The sequence below is a fragment of the Curcuma longa genome, chromosome 4 (genome assembly GCF_044706935.1).
Source record: "Curcuma longa cultivar G26 ecotype Majalengka, Jawa Barat chromosome 4, ITB_CL_G26_1.1, whole genome shotgun sequence".
Lineage (NCBI taxonomy): Eukaryota > Viridiplantae > Streptophyta > Magnoliopsida > Zingiberales > Zingiberaceae > Curcuma > Curcuma longa.
In genome coordinates, this window is record NC_133864.1 from 5,563,258 (window position 1) to 5,585,557 (window position 22,300).

General features: G+C 35.8%; 3 protein-coding genes across 5 annotated transcripts; 2 read left to right on the forward strand and 1 right to left on the reverse strand.

Moving 5' to 3' along the window:
- Positions 1–1,991: 1,991 nt before the first annotated feature.
- Positions 1,992–6,884, reverse strand: LOC141827645 (uncharacterized). 2 transcript variants are annotated; one of them, XM_074714937.1, is made up of 8 exons: positions 6,857–6,884; positions 6,480–6,784; positions 6,317–6,387; positions 6,082–6,223; positions 4,921–5,016; positions 4,719–4,841; positions 4,272–4,531; positions 1,992–2,399 (listed from the first exon to the last, which is right to left on the reverse strand). In XM_074714937.1, exons 2-8 carry the CDS (start codon positions 6,661–6,663, stop codon positions 2,289–2,291), a joined length of 987 nt encoding a protein of 328 aa, XP_074571038.1. In that variant the 5' UTR covers positions 6,664–6,784; positions 6,857–6,884; the 3' UTR covers positions 1,992–2,288. The 2 variants fall into 2 exon arrangements, with proteins under 2 accessions (XP_074571038.1, XP_074571039.1); XM_074714938.1 differs by lacking the exon at positions 6,857–6,884 and having other exon boundaries at positions 6,480–6,840.
- Positions 6,885–9,487: 2,603 nt separating this feature from the next.
- Positions 9,488–13,655, forward strand: LOC141827631 (putative membrane protein At3g27390). The gene is made up of 9 exons (XM_074714920.1): positions 9,488–9,867; positions 9,956–10,064; positions 10,642–10,837; positions 10,925–11,058; positions 11,358–11,646; positions 11,760–11,866; positions 11,996–12,170; positions 12,715–13,166; positions 13,372–13,655. The coding sequence occupies exons 1-9, from the start codon at positions 9,714–9,716 to the stop codon at positions 13,556–13,558; spliced, it is 1,803 nt and encodes a 600-aa protein (XP_074571021.1). The 5' UTR covers positions 9,488–9,713; the 3' UTR covers positions 13,559–13,655.
- A 1,664-nt stretch (positions 13,656–15,319) lies between these two features.
- LOC141827535 (putative protein phosphatase 2C 12) lies at positions 15,320–21,988 on the forward strand. 2 transcript variants are annotated; one of them, XM_074714805.1, is made up of 10 exons: positions 15,320–15,382; positions 15,512–15,786; positions 17,528–17,699; positions 18,566–18,719; positions 18,795–18,858; positions 19,615–19,722; positions 20,535–20,660; positions 20,737–20,972; positions 21,182–21,384; positions 21,480–21,988. In XM_074714805.1, the coding sequence occupies exons 2-10, from the start codon at positions 15,613–15,615 to the stop codon at positions 21,512–21,514; spliced, it is 1,272 nt and encodes a 423-aa protein (XP_074570906.1). In that variant the 5' UTR covers positions 15,320–15,382; positions 15,512–15,612; the 3' UTR covers positions 21,515–21,988. The 2 variants fall into 2 exon arrangements, with proteins under 2 accessions (XP_074570906.1, XP_074570907.1); XM_074714806.1 differs by lacking the exon at positions 15,320–15,382 and adding an exon at positions 15,399–15,417.
- Positions 21,989–22,300: the final 312 nt, after the last annotated feature.

Below are 22,300 nucleotides of genomic sequence, written 5' to 3' on the forward strand. Positions count from 1 at the left end.
TATTATAATTAGGATATCCATTTTTTTCTCTTGCATGCCTTCATCAATTTTGCTTATAAATGCTTAGAAAAAGAAAAAACTAAACACTTTGTAGTCATGATATCCATTGCATGCTTGTGTGGAATTTAAAAAAATTAAGGGAATCCATATTTGAGGAAAAATACAATAATAATAATAATAATCCTAAAAAATAACTATACATTTTTATCTTACACAATTTTATTAGAGGTAGATCCTATACTCAAATTTTACACTCTTAAACAAGGATGAAGTTTGAAAATAAACTTTTCATACAGGTTCCTTCCTTTTTGTGTGTTAAGGACATTGCAGGAATATATAAGACATCCATCATGAGATTTTATGTTGTTTAGAAGAAAATATATTCAAGTTAGGACAACACACGACTTGATGGATGGGATGAGAAGAAAACTTTCTTGAAGTCTGAAGACAGTAGAACTTTCAAATGGGGAAACAAATTACACTTTGCAAGATAAGAAAGCTATAGCAATCAACTAGAAGCAAAAGGTAAAGCAAAAAGATTGCTCAACTTCGATAACTATTTGTTTTAAGTGAGAATTATCTTCACCATATGGAAACACATCCTCAAATCTCCAAACATACATGAAAATTTAAGGCCCAAGTTAGAAATTAAACCCCAAACAAGTTTTGCATCAAATAGTTAGCAGCTATATAGCTAGGAATGCATCCTCAAAGCTCCAAACATACATGAAAATTACAAGTTATGAGCCGCAAACAAGTTACAATAAGCGTCCACTGATTAACAAAGGACACAGATCAACTAGAAGATTATAACAATATGAAAACTAGGCAAAGGAAAAGCAGGAGAAGACATTTTGTTTCGATTCAATTCGAACTCCATCTAAATTGACACCCCTAAATTAAGTTGACACAACGGATATAATTAAACAAATCATATGAAGTTCATATGGATGGTTAATTAGTTACATGAACTATTAAGGTACTTCATTCACAACCAAAACATATGTAACTCGTTTGAATTTTTCCTATGAAATATTATCAAGTTAAAAAAACCCTCTCTTTTGGAGTAATTAATTTCATTTTCGTAAACTAATTAAATTAGATCAAGTTTAATCTGCTCATATTCGAACTATATATAGGACCCGAGAGAGAAGGATAGCTTGTTGGTTTTTTGCACTCATTTCATCTGCAATCAAGATGTGGATTTTTTTTTTGTTTATTTATTTTTATTTTTATCCCATTTTTATGAAATAAAATAACAAAAAAAAAGATGTGGATATCTCAAAACCTGTTATAATATGTCTTCATTTTTATATATGTACTCAATTATTTTTACATTTAAATGCTTCATATACAAGAGGAAATTTCAATTTTATATTTTTCATATTTTTTTAAAGGAGGTTCAAACATGATTTATGTATCGAATAAATTTTTCATGCAAAGGTATAAACAATTGAAGCATCTAAAAACAAAAATAATTTAAAAATACTTTTTCTCAAGTAAACAAGATGAATTATAAACAATTACATATTTTTCTATTTCAATTATTGCAATTAAACTTCACCTTTGTTATTATTATTTGATATCCAATTCTTATAACCCAACTAATCTAGAGGTGGACGACGGAGGTGGATGATTACCATTAAATAAATCCGACGATCCACATCACTAGTTCAAGCTTTAATTGCATGGTTACGCCTTTTCATATATCACTAGTAGTTCAAACTTTAATTGCATGGTTATCCCGCCTTGCCTTTTGACAAATATAACAAACTAAACTTTAAGTGGGAAGATTGTAACACAATTTAGTTTCACATGATAAATTATGAGTTAGTAAAAAAGGCTTTATAAGCTTGAATAAGTATCAACATTTTAATATTCAATGCAAGGAAATAACTGCCTGTTATGAGGCTAGCAAAAACACTAATTCCATGTAGTCAAGGATGGCAACATTTAAATAGAGAAATGAAAACAAAAACAAAACCAAAACATAGATCAGAATATGATATCATCATAAATTGAAGACAATTGCTTGTCGAATAAACATCACCATATTCCACTTACAGAATTTCTCACCCAAAGCATATGACATCAAAACGCATACAAAAGTGTTTTGCAACTCTCTAAAGAAGAGAGGGGATGCCACTGTCAAGTCTACAAGGGCATCAAGAATACAAACTTGAAACAACACTGCAACTCCGACAAAAATTCTGGCAGCATTGAGAGGGCAGACAATTCAAATAAGTGGCTAAATCCCTTTCTTTTTTCCGCAAGTCATGAAATAGCTGCTACACGCGCACAATGCCAGACATCCATGGCACGACAACGGGTGCATTGGGGTGATTGTTCCGGTACGACTCTGAGTACTTGTCTTTGAAATTCAATCGAGGCGTATCAGCCTGCATTTGCCAAGACTATTAAAGAAAAGAAAGAAGATGCACATGTACTACATTAAGTGATTGAACGAGCAAAATATGTTAAGGAAGAGACTTGTGCTCATGTACTTGCTAAAATCATTAAGAAAAGAAAATATTGTGACAGCCAAATTTAATCTCATAGTCAGTTGTGGTTTATAAGTTAAGATGAGTGAGTTTCAATTATCTCGAGCTTAAATATTTTAGGCTAATGGTTGGCCTTGTCAAGTTAATAGATCAGTCTTCACAGATCATTCTTTACGAAAGTTGTGACAAAGACATACAGGTACATTAAGACTTCTTGCACGTTGTGACAAAGATTTAGCATCAAATTGAGCCCATTTTGCAGTAAATAGAAGAAGATAATGATTGGTCTTTGGAACAAACACATCATACTACTTGGAGTTAACCAAATGCAAGATTTACAGACATTTCATTTTGTAGAGAAAACATAATTAGTAGAACAAGAACCAGTGGATCATTTTTTAAGGTTTCTAATGCAATTTTTTTTATACCTACTTTCAGTAATTGACTTTACCTCGTTAAATGAGGTATTTTTCACTTAAAATAAACTTGTAGTTTCTCATTTCATTATCAATATCAGCTACATAACAGTGGCTGCACACAAATTTAGCTAAATCTCTCTTTATATTCCATACTCCACATTGAAAAAAAAACTCTTCAAAACAGATAATGTTTCATGTCTATCCTATTGAAAGTTGCTTACTAAAGAAGCATTATCTTTTAAGGTAATCATTTCAATATGATGACAAGACACCAACTGGTAGGTAAAGGTGTTGGGTTGTGGTCACTTTGTAGTACTTGTTAATATCACATGACCAAGAAACTATCACTATGACCAAACTCAAAAAGGTAAATGCTTTAATCTACCACCTAGAGTTGCCACCAATGTATTCAGAATACAAGTCATTCTTGCAAAGCCACACGACAGGAGCTAATACAGTATACAAACGCAGATGAATTTCTAAAAACAGTAATATTAATTATATTAACAACAATGCATACATCACAGGCCATATAATACGTAATATTTCAACTTAATCACTTGAACAAAATATAAACAAAATTTTCATCAAACTAACATGTAAATTAGCATGCCTAACCAAGACATAATTGCATAAAAGAAAATTGTGTATAATACTAAACAATACATTTAGCAAATAATATAATACAACATCTTAACCAAGTCACAAGTCTAAGAAAAAACGTACACGCTGACCAAAGAAATAATAACTACAATAGGACTTCTTTATTAGATATCAATTGGCATCTCTAGTTGGGAGGACTGTTTGAATTGATAGCCAAGTGGAAGGTATCCATGCATTAATATGCATGCGGGTGAGGGGCTCTTAGACCTCAAGCCAAGATTGTGACCTCTTTATGGGCCATTTGAAGGCCCCGAAGGAGGGTGAATTCCTCCTTATAGGGGATGTGATGATGTTTTCACTATAAACCGAATCTCACACCTGTGTATTTATAACCTTAGGGGCCTTCCATGTAGGATGCTGAACGAACCTAACCCTGTTTTGTTTTAATATAACTCACCAACCTCTTTTTCTTAAATCTCAGGCATTGAGAAAAAAAGAAATTCTCTCAACCTCAACAATGTTCTTTTGTTTATTTTCATTGTTACCTAGTATGATTATGGCACACTTACTTTTTGACCAATTCACATTCACCTCATCCTTACAATGTTTCCTATGTTTATCTCTGTTCTCTACTTGAATTGACTTCAAATAATAAGAGATGAATCATTTCTGAAGTTACCACAGGAAGAATCTGAAATTTAGCAGCAATTCAATATGGTAATATGTGCAAAAAAGAAAAATGTGATACCTGCTTCAGCCAGCATTCCTGATGCTTGTGTTCATATATATCTGGTGAATAGCACCCAAATTCTGATGGGCAGTAAACCCATATATTGCACTTCATTCCCCCTGGCTTTGTGCGTTTTGCCTGATCTAAGCAAGCCTGACAACAATCGGCTGCACTTTCTTTATGGTGGGTAAGACCCCATCTAACAGCAGCTCCATCATAATCAGTATGAAGCTCAGCATGGCATTCAGGAGGCATTGGTCGACCAGGAATTATCTCTTCTACATAAAGATACATTATAGAATTCTTGAATTAGTTCCTCCTGATTGGTGAAATGAAGTACTATATTTATACAACATAACTGGGAAACATCATGAGATGATTATCAACTCAACTTTCACAATCAACACAGAACAGAAAAGGTAAATGCTCAACAAATTATTACAGATTTGAAGTAAACAAATTTACCAAAATCTGGTTCATCTTTGGGTTTATCATCATGCTGATTGTTGATAACATTAGTTGGGATCCAAAGTCCAATTCCTTCCATTAGAAGAGGCCAATTAGTCTCCAGTGCTTGTTTCAGCATCTCTACAAACCCCAGCAGTGAATTCAAGAACAATCATCGAGGTTGTGATATAACATAAATGCACAAGCAAACAAAGCATACTTGCTTCCCTAAAAGGGATGCTTGAGTTTGAAGATTTTGAGTTTGTTGCTTTTCTAACTTCTTCAAGCTTTTGGACACGCCATAAATTCACTGCAGCTGCTCAAAAGTCAAAACAACTAACATGTCAAACTAGAACTGTTAGACCCTCCAGCTGAAGTTTATTTTTCAAATAATAGTGTTCTTTAGCACGTAAATTTCCATGCAGTATGTGAAACCAGGATGCAAACAGCCATTAGCATCCACTCAACCATTAATTTCTTTTGTTGCCAAGATTGAGCATAGTTACTTTGTTAAAGAACCTAAAGACCCCTACAGAAATCAAAATATATAATGTTATTTACTTATTTTTGCCTTGAAAGCATATTTTGTATTGGTGATCTCCTTCCTGAAACAAAAGAATAATTGTACACAATTACATTCATAATTTACATACTTCTTCCCTTTGCACATTTATTATTATCAGCAAGATGTCATTTTCTAAATTGCCAGAATACTAGAGCGCAAATGAAAACTGTGAAACAGTGCAACAAATTTTGAACAAAAAATCATCTCATTATTCTAATGGCCAAGTGACATTACTAAATACGCAGAAAATCAAATCTAAGGTCTTTATCATGATCGCAAAAAGCTAGGTTAATAGTTGCTTATAAGAACTTTTGGTTACCCAAAATAAACTGTAATGTTAGAAATGTTAAAAATATAAAACAGGAAAACAGCAACCAACTCCTGAGACATATTCTAACTATAATTAGAAAGTTATGCTACTGAAAGAGACACTTGTTTCATCGTACAAACCAAAGGGAAACTATCAGTCTAACACCGTATAAAAATAGAGCAGTTAGGGGGAGGAGAGGATTATGTTGAAGTTCAAAGAAGCTAAAGAATCAGAGCTAGTGATATCGGATCTAGAAGTATAAAGTTGAACTTAACTAAAGTCTGGACTGAAATTTTGAAACAGGAATTCCATAAGAATTTTAGAACGCATTGAGATATCAAAACAACCAATTTCTTAAAGATATAATTTTCTAATCCTGTGACCTGAGCTCACCAAAGTCCAAACTATCAAGCTATCTATGCACGAACGTATGAACCAACTTAGTGAACAAATTCATGAAAATAACTGATCAACAAGCTCAAATAAACATGAAAAGGATAACCAACCCTGTTGTTCCGTCACGTTAGTATTGTCGACACCTCGCAGCCTCTGCAGAATCTCGCTGCCCAACTTATGCATCACCAGTTGTGGCAACTGAATACGCCCCTTTTTCTCTTCTCTGGATAACTTCATCCTGAACATCCTCGCCTACTCAAGTCCAATGAAACGAAAAGTTCCACTAGTTAAATCCTCAATCCCAAACCGTGTGTTAAAGAATAGAAATCAAGCCTGCGAGCTTACCGCGCTAACGAGAGCCAAAGGCTCCATTTCTCTTCGTATCCGGATCGACTCTTCCATTCTCTTTGTCTGATCTGCAACAACAAAAAATAAAGTTATTTTTAAAAAAAATGCCGAAAAAAGTCAGCATATGTATACCGCAACAAGAAAAAGTCGATCTTTGTACCGGCGAAAGAATTGCGGCTGAGCCCAGACGAAGGGCGGAAGAAGAAGGAAGTGTAGAACGATTGAATCACGAGGAGCGCGGCGACGAGATTAACGCAGCAAATCACAAAGGCGATCCGCTTGAAGGAACAGCAGCATCTGCCGCCTCCGCCCCTCACCCACTCAGCCGCGCTGACCCTCGCCATAATCCCGTCGTCGCATTCGCATCTACCGTGATTTCATGACATCATCTCCGGACCTCTGCCGCGCTGGACTTGGCCGGACCTTGCATGGGGTTTCGCGGGGATGGAGATTCACCGCCGGTGCCTACAGACGAGGAGGGTGATGATGCTGATGCTGATGCCGAAGGAAAAAAAGCTGAGATTGCCGGAAGCTTACCGGACTTCGCCTTCCTTCGACGAACGGCGGAAGGGGAGAAGAGACTGCGAACTGCAGAAACATATTTTCTATTTAGGACGGAAACGGAGATATTTTTTCTGTTTACTCCTTTAAACTTTTCATTTTACCTCTCAAACATTTAACGTTACTATTTCACCCTAAATTATTAATAATCTAAAAATCTTCAGACAATTTAGTGATAGCTTTGGAAACTTTTGCAATTAATATAAGTCTGTGAGGTAAAATAGAAAAAACCCCTAAAACAGTGCATATTTTGTTAAAATAATTAGGAGAAACTATTGCCACTTATTTCATCAATTAAAAAGATAATTAGTTTATGAAAACGTTTTTATTTGTGAGATTTGCTATTCCAATATTGCACATCATAAAATTATTTTTAAAATATAAAATAAAAATTTCCAAGATAATGTTTTTGTTACTTTTCTAGATTACTTGTTATTGAATCAATCTCACCTTATTCTAGAAGTTCACGAGGATTAGTTGTGGTTAGTATGTTGTCCTCTTCATGACATGATGGAGCCTTTAAAATATAATAAATATGGTTAAATAAACTAATTAATTATTTAAATTTAACACACAATTTGGAGAGATATCGTTTTGTTAATAATAATACACGACGCCAAGCAAATGGTGCTCAATTATTGATAAGTTTGCTATTTAATTAGCTTTAAAAGATCTAATTGTAATTTAATTTTGAAATACCATTGTTATGGGTGGATATGACTTGATCTAGAAGGTTACGATTTGATCCAATTAAATGACACGTCGGATAGAAGACTTGACTCTAGGGTTGACTGCTTGGTCTCACGCCCCGACTTGACTTTGCGCTCACGCTCCTAACTCTAGAAAGGTGGTCGGGTCTTGACTTGGCATCTGGCTCAGATTGAGATCCAATACTGACTCGGCATCCAACTCAATTCGAGATCCCACACTCGATTTCTCTCAAAGCTCAACTCCGATTTGACACCTGACTCTCGAGCTCTGAGTCCAAGCTATTTCACCAAGTCTCTTCCCGACCGTATTATACTCCAACTCGACCTCAAGGCTCGTCTCAGCTGACCTCGACTTGAGCTCTCTCTGCTGTCATCCACGCTCCCCCTACTCAGTGTCCTACACCGCACTCAACCGACTCTGTTCTCTTCATTCCCTCATTTAACTTGGCAGGCCACCAGACGGACACATGTAATCAAGTGATATCTTGAGCAACTCACTTGCCCCATTAATGTGGCATGATAGCGTCGTCTGGTACCGTATTAGGTATGAATGATAAGATTTTTGCTATTATGTGGCAGGGATGAGATGTTCTCCTTAGATAAATGAGACATCTCCTTTGACAAGATCTCTACTAAGGAGATATTCTCCTTAACTAAGATAAGACAATTTTCTTATTTTTCTCTTTCCTAAATCTATGTAATTCCCTCGCCTCTCACGGATCACAAACATTCTTTACATTCCCTCATTTTCTCCTCCCTCCCCGAGTTAGAATTTAAACAAACAAACACCCTTGACCTCTACATTCTCCTCTTCTTCTTTCTTGCCTCCCTCCCCGGGTTAGGATTTGACTTTGGTGGCTCATTCTCACTCTCTTCTTCTTTCTTGCAATTCAGTGTTTGGTGGCTCGCCGTCATCCTTTTCCTTCATTGCCCGTGGGGATCACCTTAATCGTCAACCTACGATTCAGCGTTTGGTGGCTCCAGAGCCCGTCATCCTTTTCCTTCACTGCCCATAGGGATCACCTTGATCGTCAACCTACAAGCTTGGTGGCCAATGACTCATCACAGGCGATCTCAAGCAGGAACAACCATGCTCCATCAACAACCTTCTTTGCCAATTAATTAAAATTTAAAGATTATTGTAATTAAGTGCATTAGACAAGGAATTGTTATCCAAATAAATTAATTAGAGTTGGGATGTGGATTATGTCATCCATGAGCAAACATTAGATTCCGAATCCAACCTACTTACATGTGTTTGCTTATAGATGAAGGAGAAAGAGAGAAAGATTGCGGAGGAAGACAAAATGACGAAAGTATCTTTGTCATTCAATGCTTGAAACATGTCTTTGATATCTATTGTTTATGATTTGTGACTTCAACGTTATACTATTACCGACTTCAATATCGACATAGCTAATCTCATCCCTACTATCAAATTTGACTTTGACTATGATCCCGACATTAATCTTATCCTTATAATCCTAACCTCGGTTGTGACCTTGACCCACCTTGACCGGATTATTCGTTATCAAATCACGGCCTCATCTAATAATGTTTTGATTTGAAAGACATAATTAAGTTGGTTGTGACGAAACAAAGTTATTAAAGTAGGTAAGATCGAATCTCAAACGAAATCGAGACAATGCCCTCCTTTATCATTACTAATTGTAACTTTTCGATTTACCTCCTCATAAATAATTATGAGTTTCAAAGGTATTTTCACATTTTTTTTTTTTATCCAATAAGAGTTTTATTATTATTATTATTATTATTTTATAATAAGTAAAATATTTTAGCATCCGGTTCTTTATTCGGCTTACTTCCCCTGCTCACAACTCCGCCTATAAATAGTTTTAAAAAACGCAGCCGGGTTGACCTCGAGATATCGAATAAGAATCCATCGCCTGCACCTGCTCGATCCTTACAATCTTTGATTTCGTTTCTCCTTTCTTGGCTGGAAAAGACCAAGGAATTTCAATCTGGTGATTGATTCTGCCGCCATTAATAACCCCGACAAAGCTTCAAACCTTTGGCTTTCTTTTTCTCCTTCTTCTTCTGTTGCTTCTCCAATCTTCCACGGTTCCTACTTTTGGCGGCCTCGATCCTTCTATGCCAGCTCGATGGAGTCTCCCGCGCCCGCGTCGCCGCTGGATTCCTTGGCGCTCTGGGTGAGGACCAACTACGCGGAGCCGATTGGCGCCGTGAGGCAGTCCGCCCGCGTCGCGTATGTCGTCATCGCCTTCTGCTCCGCCCTCTTCCTCGGCGCCCTAAAAGGTCCTGCCTTTTTTGACTTTTCGTGGCTTCTCGTCGATCGAGTATTGCTATAGTTTGCTCCTCTCTGATGGTGGATTGTTGACTGCAGCTCTGGTTGTCGGACCTGTGGCGGCGGCGGCGTTGATTCTGGGGAACGTTGGGGTGATACTGGGGCTGTTTCCGGCTCATGTTGGCTGGACCGTATACTCTATTGTGAGGTGAGTCACGACCTTCCAGAGACTTCAGCTTCTTTGTTTGGGAAAAAAGAGGGACTTTTGGTTATTAATTAGGTCTTCAACTACTTTGGATTTTAATGACCGTTTCCAGTCATTAACCGATGCCAAATCATCACTACCTAAAATCTGTGTCGAATTAACTGCTATCTTTTGTAAGCTAATCTAACTGCCATGTTTCCAAGTGTGCTTCTCATTTCCATGATTGCAATAACCAAAATTCTATTTAAAATAGTGGTGAGAGTCATTGCTTAGAAGTGCTTTATATGATGCCACTAAACTTGGTTTGAGAAATTGATGGGGGTCCTAGAATAGAAGAACCTAGAATCAGAGTTTTACTTTTTTTCCAGATTCTTAGCCATACATTTGCGGATAAAAGGGGATTTTATTTGATTTGCAAAAATGGAAGGAAAAGGAAAGTAAGCAATTCAGAAGACGAAAACTATGATTTCTAGTGGGAAAACAGTACAGTTCTACTTGTATTCTAGCAGTATATATGATTATGGACTTGTTCATCAAGGCTTTTTAAGTTACTGACTCTGGTTCTATTGGTCAATTGCAGATCAACTTGTGTAAATACAGCACTAAAACTCGCGTTATTGTTTGCTTTACCTGTATTCCTTGGGCTATGGCTGGCCATTGCAATATTGGGGACTGTACTTGTAGGAGTTGGTTATGGTTTCTTCACACCATGGGTGTCAACTTTTGAGGCCTTCCGAGAGGACAATGAAACAGAGATAATATTTCACTCCATTGTGGTAACAAATTAACTGTTTAAATGGAGATTGTGTATTATTTTCTTAGTTATTCCATTATACCTCCTCTTATCATTTTCCATTAAGCAGGATGGTACATGGAGCACCATTAAAGGAAGCTGCACCGTGGTGAGAGATTTTGCAGATATCTGCTACCACTCCTTTCCTCTTTACTTAAAAGAGTTGCGAGAAAAAGCGCATGATGATCAGTCATATTCAATTAGGTATATAAGTTAAATCCTTTTACTTCCTTTGATTATTAAATTTCAGATAGCTGCCAGCCAACATTATCTGGAGTAGGTAACATAATGGGCTCTACAATTTGAAAAGTTTGCAGTAAATTTTTTTTTTGTTTATTAACTTTATCCTTCTTTTTTTTACACTGCATGTTTAAGAAACAGTTATACTATTGTCTCAGTTTAAACAATTTTACTAATTTCCATACTTGTGCATGAATTCAAGTCGAGTTTATTTGATATTCATGCCTATTGAGAAGTATTACGTCTTCTCTATTGTTCTGCAGGATTATAGAGATACCTGCTTGTGTGGTGGTTGCTTTGATGGGCTTAGTTGTCGATATTCCACTTTACACTGTTATTGCATTGGTAAAAAGTCCCTATATGTTATTCAAAGGCTGGCAGAGGCTACTACAGGATCTTATAAGTCGGGAAGGGCCATTTATTGAGACAGCTTGTGTCCCTATTGCTGGTCTCGCGATTCTACTTTGGCCTTTAGTTGTTCTTGGGAGTTTCCTGTTGGCTATTGTCTCAAGTATCTTCATTGGGTTATATGGATCTGTCATTGTGTATCAGGTCCTTTGCTGTCCTTACTATCTTCTTGGTCCATGCTCTGTGCTTGCTAAATTTCCTCTGCATTTGTTTATGTTGAAAATAAATAACATTCAAAATTTGACTTCTTTATATAGGAAAGGTCTTTCAAACGAGGAGTTGCCTTTGTGGTTGCCATGGTTGCGGAGTTTGATGAGTACACTAATGATTGGCTATATCTAAGAGAAGGGACCATTCTTCCAAAGTAATGCCAATGAATTGTTTTTTTTTTTTTTCACTCTTCTAGTAAACCATTGTTCTATACTAGATCAGCAAAAAAAAAAAAAGATTATGCTTTTTGTTTCTAAGAATAGCTTTCTAATTACGTGGTCAGACCTCGGTATAGAAAGAGAAAGACATCTCATTCGGAAGAATTTTCTATTGGATCAAATTCTTTTAGAGCAGTTAAAGCTAGTCATGCTTCTTCATCAGCTCCTTCAATGTTAGTACCTAGTTTGGCTCCTTCGAGGTCTATCAGAGAGACAATACAAGAGGTCAAAATGGTACAGGTATTATGGATATCATTTCTTCCACCTTGACAAGCTTGCTACACTTATTTCAGAATCTGATGTAGATTTATCTTTTTCACAAGATTTTATCTTGAGAGCTTGGATTATGAAAAATTCATGACTATGAAATTTAGTTGTTCCTGATACTATATTTTAGTGTCTGACAAGCAATAGTTAGTGTAAGAAACCTGTATTTCTGCTGATTCCTGAGCTGGAATACCTAGTTCGGATCTCTGAGCATGAAAATTCTAGGGCTTTTGAAATTTAGTTGTTCCTGATACTAAATCTTAGTGTCTGATAAATAGAAGTTAGTTTTAGCAAACTGTGGTTATGCCGATTCCTGAGCTCGTTCCATAATATGACTTGTGCAATTTTTTATGTGATAGTCTGATTCTATAACTTGGTCTGGAATCTTGGTGATGTCCTTCTCATTTGGTTTTCTTCCATAAAATCTATGCTATTCTTTTGCAAAATATATTTATGGAAAGATATTTGGATTTCATGATCCTTTTGACCTACAATAAATGAAATGTCAATGGTACAGATATGGGCAGAGATTATGAAATCTTCTGAAACCAGGGGCAAGGAACTTGTGGATGCAAACATAATCACAACCTTCCATCTCAATGATTGGTTACAAACCAAGGGACGCAGTCAAGAGACAGTCGGCATTGGCCTACCTTCGTATGCTTTTCTGCACACTCTCCTCTCCTCTATCAAGTCTGGTTCTGGTGGAATATTGTTGAGTTGTGGTATCGAAATTACACAATTGAACCGACCACAAGATTGGTTGCTGGATTGGTTCTTCCATCCTGTGATGGTACTGATGGAGCAAATCAAGATCCTAAATCTGAAAGAGGACGAGGTTAGGCTCTTGGAGAAGTTGGTTCTGTTTGTAGGGAGTAACACATCATCATCGGTGCAAGCAATGGGCGACAGTGCCATGGCCAGCCAAGATGTTATTAGGACTGCTCAGATTCAAGCAATCAGTAGAAGGTAAGAAACAGTTTCAGTTATGAGCTTGTCAAAATTACATGAATTGTTGCATATTCTCTTCTTTTGCTCAGATTCAAAGTTAGAAGCTCTTGATGCAACTTTAAGGATATGATCACTTACCTATCTACTTCCATTACAATTCTGTTCGATACATATGCTAACTGTTTTGTGTTTTCACTGTATGATTTTCTGTATTAATTCTAAGGTTGGTTGGCATGACGAGAAGTGCCTCCAAGTTCCCAACCTACAGGAGAAGATTCAGGCAAGTCATCAAGGGTATTTTAGCTTACTCTCTTGAGAAAGAAGGAACTATCGAGAGAGGAAGGTCTCACGGAGCACATTCAAGTAGATCATCAGTTTCTTCAATTGAGATCGTCGAAACTGAAGTGTAGTGATTTTTTTTTCATCTCTTTTTATTTTAAAGTTATTTTTGTAATTGTTTGTAGTGTGACTTGCATAGTACTTTCAGTGCTTGCTTAGTGAAGATAATATTAAGTCTCGATTTACTCTGATAAGAGTTAAATATCTGAATTATAAAAAAATAAAAAAAAACTTCATTATTGACACCTCATTTTCACTTTGCCCCAATTAAGTTTTAACATCGTAAGAATATATTTTTTAAAAAAATTTAAATTCTTTTTCACCGAGTAATAAAAATCACATTATTTTTCATCAAGTAGAGCTGTAAACAGACCAATCATAATGAGATGGATTAACTTATCATAAATTTATCATATAATAGGGCGAGGTGGGTTAGAAAAGTGGGTTGAAAAATTTTCAACCTAACTCAATTTAAGGTGGATCGCGGATTAGGCGAGCTAACTCATGGATATGTCAAAAAATAAAAAAATATAGAAAATATTAAAAATTTTAAGTTTGAATTATATTTAAACCGATCAAGTTGAAAATTTTAAGTTTGTATTGCAGTTTAAACGAGTTAAACTCACTAATTCATTGAATTTTTTCTTTTAATTTTAAATTTAAAAAAAAATAATTTTTTTCAACTGCACGGGTCAATTCATGCGGGTTGTGGGCCTAGACGGATCGATCTATCTGAATCCATCTTAAAATGAATTGATAAAATTTCAATTTAACCTGTTTAAATTATTCGACAGGATGAGTCAACCCAACGGATCTAATCCAGATTAACGATTCTATCACCAAGTAATAAAAATCACACATGAGCTGAAATAATATTTTGATGATTATTAAAAATAAAAATAAAATTTCAGGTTAGTATTTATTTATTTGGTTGCTTGTTATTCCTATACAGCTAGTCCGCGTTTTCCAAGTTGGCACTTGCTTTCAATAATTTTATGGGCCGAAATTTCGGGTCAAAGCAGCGTTAATTAGGCCGTGATTGCTTGCAGTTAAGTCAAAAAAAAAAATCTAATCCTTAATTACAATCCCGTGAATCCAACTCATTGCCCACCTTTCTTTCCCTTTATTTATTTATTTATTTATCTATTTAATTTTATAAGATAGATAGATAGATAGATATAAGATTTTTCAAACTATTAAGGGGATTCTTAGAAAAATGAGATGAGCTATGGAATGAAATGCTTTATTTATTCTCTATACTGTCCTTCTATATTTTCTATTACTAGATTAATTATGCCCAACATTAGTAGATGATTACAAAATAATCTAATTTTCTATTGGTTGGATCCTCTAAAATCTTATTGTACTTTCCAAAATCTTAATTTCTAGAAGAAATTTAAATGATTACTTATTTGACTGCAAACTGTTAAGAGTTTTATTATTTTTTAACATATTTTTTTTAATGTTTAGTTTAAAAGTGGTAGATGATATTAAACTTATCTAATTTTTAAGAAAATCTTATATGATCTGAGAGAATTATGTAATTTTTTATGAAAAATTGTTTGGGATTAAGGAATAATAGGAAAGGCGTGTAAGGTAGTTTCTTTGGATTAAACTGATTTTTTACCTATAAATAGAAAGTAGGGGTGCCTGCGGAATAAAATGAAAACCAGGGGTTTACTAAAAAAAGATTTCTTCGAAGGCGTAGACGTGAGGATAATGGCGACGACGCGTAGCTGGGGCCACACGGAATTCAGCATAGCTACCCAATAATCAACAAGGTATGGTTTTAAGTATGGGGGTAACGTTTCCTAGAAAATGAATTAGGACAGGTCGCTCGCTTCGTACCACTACGCGGAAAGCCAGCGAAGGGTTCGCGTTGGTGGGGAAGAAGTGTAAGAAGCGGCTGCTTCCACTTCGATTTACTCCCGTTCGATTCCTTGATTCCTCAAGCAATCCTTCTCGTTTTGCTTCTTTGTCCCTAGCTGTGTTGATCTAATCTGGATTTTCATGGATTCGAGCAGTTTAAGGTAATGCGACTCGCGTTTTGAGGTTTGTTTGAAGTCGCGATCTTGAGCGGGTGGAGTCGTGACTCGTCTTGGAGGCGGCTGCGGAACGGACGGAGATGGTGCCTCTGGCAGTTCTGTTGAGGCGGGAGACTTCGAGCGAGAAGATGGAGAGGCCGGACGTGTTGCATGGTCAGGCCAGCCAGAGTAAGAAAGGGGAGGACTTTACCCTCATTGAGACAGCTCTCCAGCGCGACCCGGGGGATTCTGACGCCACATTCTCGGTCTTTGCGGTACGAGATCGTTTTTTACTTACTTTTGTTTCGGATTCTGAACTATTCCATTGGAGGCTACTGTGAGCTTGTCGTTCTTTGAAATTGTTCTTGACTTAAAGGGTTTGCTTGTATAAAAAATGGCATTTTGCGATATATATGCCAGATAAAATTATATCATTTTGTAAAATATTTTTAATCTTTTGTTCGTATCTGAAATGAGAATTTGTTAGTGTTTGATTGGAGACTTGTTCTTTTGTTTTTGTTCCGAAATTTTATGTTCATTTGAAATTTAAGGCTTCTCGATTTCTAATTTCCTTTTCAACTGCCAGTTCTTCTTGTGCAGAGATAAATGAAATGAAGTCCCTCTCAGGATATGTTCCCTGGTGTTTTGACGCCTTCTCATCTTCCATGGATATATTTTGTTTTTTGAGAAAATAAACACAGAAGGAATCATTTCCATTGAATAGAATACTTTTAGGATACGTTTGAAATGCTCTTGTTTGGTAGCTTCAGGACAATTCAGCTTGAATTTTCAGAATTGACCAAAATACCATTATGTGCCTTCGTGCCCTGACATCGACTGAATATTATACTGTAGGAGAGTCTGCCAACTGCTGATCATGTGTAGTCAAGTGGCACTCTGATAATCTACTAATTGGTGCTAAGTCGTCCAAAGAAAATAAGACAGAAAACAAAAAACAATTGGATGCCTCAATTAGTTAAGGATTGACATCGAAGGTGTATTTAAGTGTTGAAGCATATTGCTGAATCATAGGTTAGTGTATTACAAACAATATTTTCTGTCAGGTCCAATGTTGGGTAACTAATATTAGTTCAGTATCCGGTATTTTTCCAATTGATTTGGGACAATCCAATGTGTTTATTCTTTTATGGAAAATCCTTTTTTGACAGTGTTACAATTTCTGTTTCCTGAAGCATTCCTTACTTTATTCCAAGTGGGTAGATATTAGTTTAATGTCTCCAACTAATGAGGCATATAGGATAGTAATGTGAGAAACTTTTGACAAACAAGATAATTGTAATCTGTATGCCACTTGGTCAAGAGACTCAAGGTAGTACTTGGACAACAGTCTTGTCTTCAAATCCTATATCCACTTGTTATAATCAAGAAGAGTTACTTCTGTGCAAATTATCAGCTAGAAGCAACTCTTCAAATCCTTTGTGCACTGATTGGAATTAAGAAGAGTTTCTTCTGTGCAATTTATCTTCCAGAAGCAACTTTGAGTTGATTGTGCGGGTAAGTAAACTTGTTCAAAAGGACCAAAACTGTCCCTGCAGATATTCTAAATTTTGGAGCAAAAATGATAATCTATAAACTCCAGACCCATAATGCAAGCCACACAAAGCTGAATACTATTAGTTATCACATCTTGGCAGGTTTCGACAGAATTGCTGCAATGTAAAGAACTTACAAGTCATTTATGTGATCTACTGATGGTCTATGACAATGAGATAATAAAGACCTCTTGAGTTTATTAACTACATATGATCTGAAGACAGTCAGATCAATACGTACATATAGCATTACTATTTTATATGAAATATTTAACAATGTTGATAAAGAGGTTCTAAGAAAAACGACAAAAATAGTAGCTTTGTCATTATGTGGCTTTGCAATGATCTTGTACTGTTTGCTTGCACATTCAAATGCTCTGTTTTAGCAAACACATTTTCTAACTCCAATTTTTTGTGATCTTGCAGAATATTTATTAACATGATACTTCTGTTTACTTGTCAGCTATTTGATGGTCATAATGGTTCTGGAGCTGCTATATACACAAAGGAAAAACTCTTGGATAATATATTGGGCGCAATTCCTTCAGATCTTAATAGGGATGAGTGGTTAGCTGCACTACCACGAGCTTTGGTTGCAGGATTTGTAAAAACAGATAAACATTTTCAAAATATAGGTACGAATGCACTGTTGCATGCCAACAATTTGGTTTGCAGGAACATGATTTGAGTTCTTACATTCTTTTCTTGCATGAAAATTGTTTTTTTCATTTATCCTGAAACCTATGAAATCTTTTCATCTCACCCTGAAACAAATTCTTTTGCTGACACATATTTCTCATTGACTCTTATTTCAATGCTTTTGGCTGATACTGCATTTGTAATTAATAACCATGGCATTCAATTGTGTTCTAGTCACTCACAGATCTGATTGTTCATTATGCATGATTTATCCTCACTTTGCTATTTTACATAGCCTAACTTAGCAAGTAGTTGCATGAATTTGAAGTTTCTATGCTACTGCATCAGCGGCTGGAATCATTCAATTGTTAGAAGAAGATATATGAGACTAACAATGATCATTTTCTGAATTTTGTGCTTCTCATTGTATTAGTGTTTGAATGATTTTTCAAGCTTGGTGCAATGAAAATAGTATTTTTAGTTAGTCGCATGCATTAATCTGAATTTTGTGCTTCTCATTGTATTAGTATTTGAATGATTTTCAAGGTTGGTGCAGTGAAAATAGTATTTTTAATCAGTCACATGCATTAAATTGCTTTAGTACGAATGCTAGCGCTCAGATCACATTAAGAAGTACCATGCATGGTGCATTTCTGAAACATGAAATTTTGTTAATCATTGTTGCAAAGTTTTCTACTTGTATCCAGAATTTCAACAGATCATTCCAGAACATTAAACTATTAGATTGCTTGAATCTTAATTTACTTTGAGCTTGTTTTTTCTGTTTTCTTTTGAATCCTTGGGATATTCTATTTTCTGTATAAATCTCAATTTCAGTAAACTGTCTTTGGGTTTTTTTCAGCGCTTACTTCTGGAACTACTGTCACATTTGTTATAATAGACGGATGGGTAGTTACTGTAGCATCAGTTGGTGATTCCAGATGCATTCTTGAATCTGCTGAAGGTTCTGTGCATTATTTATCAGCAGATCACCGTCTGGAAGCCAATGCAGAGGAGTATGTTTCTTCTTTTGATGATGTTGCTACAAAATCCACCTTGCGCTGAATGTGTGATAGTTGATTCTTTTGTAGGGTTGATCGCATAATAGCAAGTGGAGGTGAGGTTGGGAGATTGAATATAGTTGGAGGTGCAGAGGTTTGTTTATTCCGGACCATTTTCACATTTAAAAAAAATTCATGTTCAAAGTTGACAATAGTACTGTATACATATTTGTATCATGTAGCTTTATGCTTGTTCATCAATTAAAAGTGAACTTTACTCTGGCAGCAAGATACCCCTTCCCTATTCTTTCTCGATTTGTTATAGTAAAATTAGCATTTTCAGTGGTCTCAATTGCACCAAGGCAAACAAGAAAAAGCTCTGTTAACAAGAATATGCTGCCAGACCTAAATTTGGCTCCATTGTGTTTAAATTTGTCTTGCTAGATACAAGGAGACCAATATTTGTACTGCTTGGTGCGGGTGATACTCGGAGTTGGCATGGGTAGGATGGGTAAAGCATGTAACTGGTGCTTGTGCTTAGAAACATGATTTTCTTTATATAGCAATAGTTGGTTTCAGTTTTGGTAGATGGTTAGAAGTGTTATGTATGCCCATGCTAACTGGCTCCAAATGAAATTCTAAACTATGGAAGGAACATTAAGCATATCCTCCTCTTTCTTGTTTCTGCATTATCAAATAACAGGAGAACAATTAAATTATCATGTTGGCACATTGAGTTATGTCACGTTGAGTTATAATCCTAATAGCTGCATGAGTACTCCAATTAAAGACCTATTTTTTAGTTTCTCTATAGTCATGCTTTATTGTGGTTTGCTGCAACTGTTGAAAGTATGAAGTTCTTTTATCTTAGTTATGACATTACGCTCACATATTTCCTTTTCTTTTCTAGATTGGTCCTCTCAGGTGTTGGCCAGGTGGCTTATGTTTATCGAGATCGATTGGTGATAAGGATGTAGGTGAACTTATTGTTCCTGTACCTCATGTTAAGCAAGTGAAGGTATGCAATGATTTAAAGGGGATTATCTATGCTAGCATTATTGTCATTTGAGGCTAATTATACAAATAACATTGTCTTTTCTTTGAGTTGTTGCTTATTGAGTATCAGACTCTAGGTAGCTTAGATTAAACTTAGGTGTGGTAATTTGGGTTGGCGGTTCAAAAAGGTAGGGATTGTTTAATCTCAACCCAAATCTAACCTATTTAATAAATGGGTCAAAATCTATGATCTGCATACGACCCATTATAAACGGCTAAATCTGTTTACAACCAGTTTAATTAAACAGCTTAGAACACTTATACATGACTCATGTAACATGACCTGTATAATTAAACAGGTCATAAATGGATTCATGACAAAACCCATTTAATAAATTTTAATTACAAATAGCATACTAACTATTTTTAATTATATATATATATATATATATAAACTAGTCACAAATGAGATCAACCATTTATGATCTTACCCAATCAGTTTTTGGTGGGTCATAAATGGTTTAACCCATTTAAGACCCAAACTTGGTTAAATCATATCTAAACTCGCAAAATTGTGGGCCGGGTTGAGTCATGTAAATGGGTCGGGTCAACTTTTATCATCTCTAGCTGAACCTGTTGGGAAATGGATCTTGTAATTAAGGATGGAATTGATGATTTGAAGTTGTATCTTTTTGCATTTTTCATGGTGAAATGTTGGAAAAGTAAATGGCATAACTTTAACAGGATACTCAATCTTTGAATGACCAAGTGTAACTTGGCTCTTTGTATTCTGGAGAAATCCACCATGAACAAATGGTTTCATGATTGCTGCAGCTCTCAAATGCTGGAGGTCGAGTTATTATCGCAAGCGATGGTGTTTGGGATGCTTTGACTCCTCAAATGGCATTGAATTGCTCGCGTGGCCTACCGGCAGATGTTGCAGCCCATCAAATTGTCAAGGTACGTAGTATTTTTGAGTTATGGCACAAGTACATCCTTGATTCCTTTCATCAATATTGGATTTCCTCTTTTGCAGGAAGCCGTGCAAGTGGAAGGACTTAAAGATGATACTACTTGCATTGTGATCGATATACTACCACCAGAGAAACTAACTCCTACTGCACCACCAACCAAGAAACAAGGAATGCGTGTACTCAAACAAATGTTCAGGCGGAAGTCTCCTGAGTTATCATCAAATTCTGATAGGAACTTTGTGGAGCCAGATGTTGTGGAGGAAATATTCGAAGGAGAGTCTGCACTGCTCTCCCAAAGGTCAAAAGTTTTGGCTAAGTTTTACATGCAATGTCAATATAAATTTTTCGCAAACAATTCTTTGTTTACTATGGCAACATATCAAATCTTATATGATAAAAAATTAAATCGTGACTTAATCAAGTAAATTGGCTAAATTAGCTTGTCATGTGTCCCCTGAGATTTGGCGTTTCTTGTGACACAATGAATACTTTTCAAATGAAATGCAGGTTGAACGCAGCGTATCCAATCCACAACCTGTTCAAGCTTTACATATGTGCAATATGCCAGATCAAGATGAAACCTGATGAGAGCTTTTCTGTCAACGGAAATTCACATCAGCCTGGAAGACTGCAACCCTGGGACGGTCCATTTATTTGCCGAAGTTGTCAAGAGAAAAAGGAAGCAATGGAAGGAAGACGACCTTCAAGAGGTGAATGAAACCAATGGATCAATTTGTTCACGAGTTCACATAGTTCCAAATACTAAACACTAACCTTTTTACATGCATTTCCTGTAACTATGCAGATTCTTCTTTTCGAAAAAGTTCAGGAAGTGAGTAGGCCTGCGAAATATCATTCATGTAGAACTGAAGAATTCATCCACATGAAGCCACTGTGAGGATATATTTCCTCCATTCACTGGTCATCATCAAGCTATGCTCTTGCAAGAGATGAACATGGAAACTTTTAATCCTTGAACTAGATAGAAAGCTGCATTTCGTTTAGCATCTCCTCGCACAAATTATAGAAGACTCAAACAAACTGATCTTTCTGCAACACTTGCTTAAAATCTCCTCAAAGTTCCTGACCCAATTATTTCTAGATTTGTACATAACATTAAGAGAAAATTAGAGTGATCACTCGTATTTCTACCAGTTTATATACACACTGGGCTATTGTAGAGCTTCCCTCCTAATTGCTCCTAGTCACATATAAGATTATGCTCTCATCAAATGATTTGAGAAATTGATTAATTGGGTGTATTATTGTTTAATGTGATACTAATCTCGATCAGTTATTTTTCCGAGAGTCTTATATGATTCGTTCTTGGAATACTATCAACTTCAATTTATTACTGTTCTGGTCTGTTTTTTAGGAAGATTTTGATCACTATTTACTCAAGTGGATTGTTTATTTGAATTCCTACTTTTTAAATGAAAATATTTATTTTCCAGCATTCTGTGGCCGATGCAAATGATTTGTTATTTACGCAATGTTCTCTCGAATGATTTATCGATATTAATAAACAGTTAATTATCTGCGTAATCTAATTAAGTCTTAGGTCAATGTGTGTGTTAGATTTGTGTACAATTTTATAAAATAGCTAACTAAGTTTTAAGCTTGTCT

Excerpts from the sequence above, each read along its gene's own strand:
- LOC141827645 (XM_074714937.1), bottom strand. The coding sequence starts at position 6,663 with ATGGCGAGGGTCAGCGCGGCTGAGTGGGTGAGGGGCGGAGGCGGCAGA. Across the intron at positions 4,842-4,920 it reads CATCCCTTTTAGGGAAGCAA|AGATGCTGAAACAAGCACTG; the intron begins GTATGCTTTGTT and ends TGGGGTTTGTAG. Across the intron at positions 2,400-4,271 it reads AGGAATGCTGGCTGAAGCAG|GCTGATACGCCTCGATTGAA; the intron begins GTATCACATTTT and ends TGGCAAATGCAG.
- LOC141827631 (XM_074714920.1), top strand. The coding sequence starts at position 9,714 with ATGGAGTCTCCCGCGCCCGCGTCGCCGCTGGATTCCTTGGCGCTCTGG. Across the intron at positions 12,171-12,714 it reads AAGAGGTCAAAATGGTACAG|ATATGGGCAGAGATTATGAA; the intron begins GTATTATGGATA and ends TCAATGGTACAG. Across the intron at positions 13,167-13,371 it reads ATTCAAGCAATCAGTAGAAG|GTTGGTTGGCATGACGAGAA; the intron begins GTAAGAAACAGT and ends ATTAATTCTAAG.
- LOC141827535 (XM_074714805.1), top strand. The coding sequence starts at position 15,613 with ATGGTGCCTCTGGCAGTTCTGTTGAGGCGGGAGACTTCGAGCGAGAAG. Across the intron at positions 17,700-18,565 it reads TAAACATTTTCAAAATATAG|CGCTTACTTCTGGAACTACT; the intron begins GTACGAATGCAC and ends GGTTTTTTTCAG. Across the intron at positions 18,859-19,614 it reads ATATAGTTGGAGGTGCAGAG|ATTGGTCCTCTCAGGTGTTG; the intron begins GTTTGTTTATTC and ends TTTCTTTTCTAG.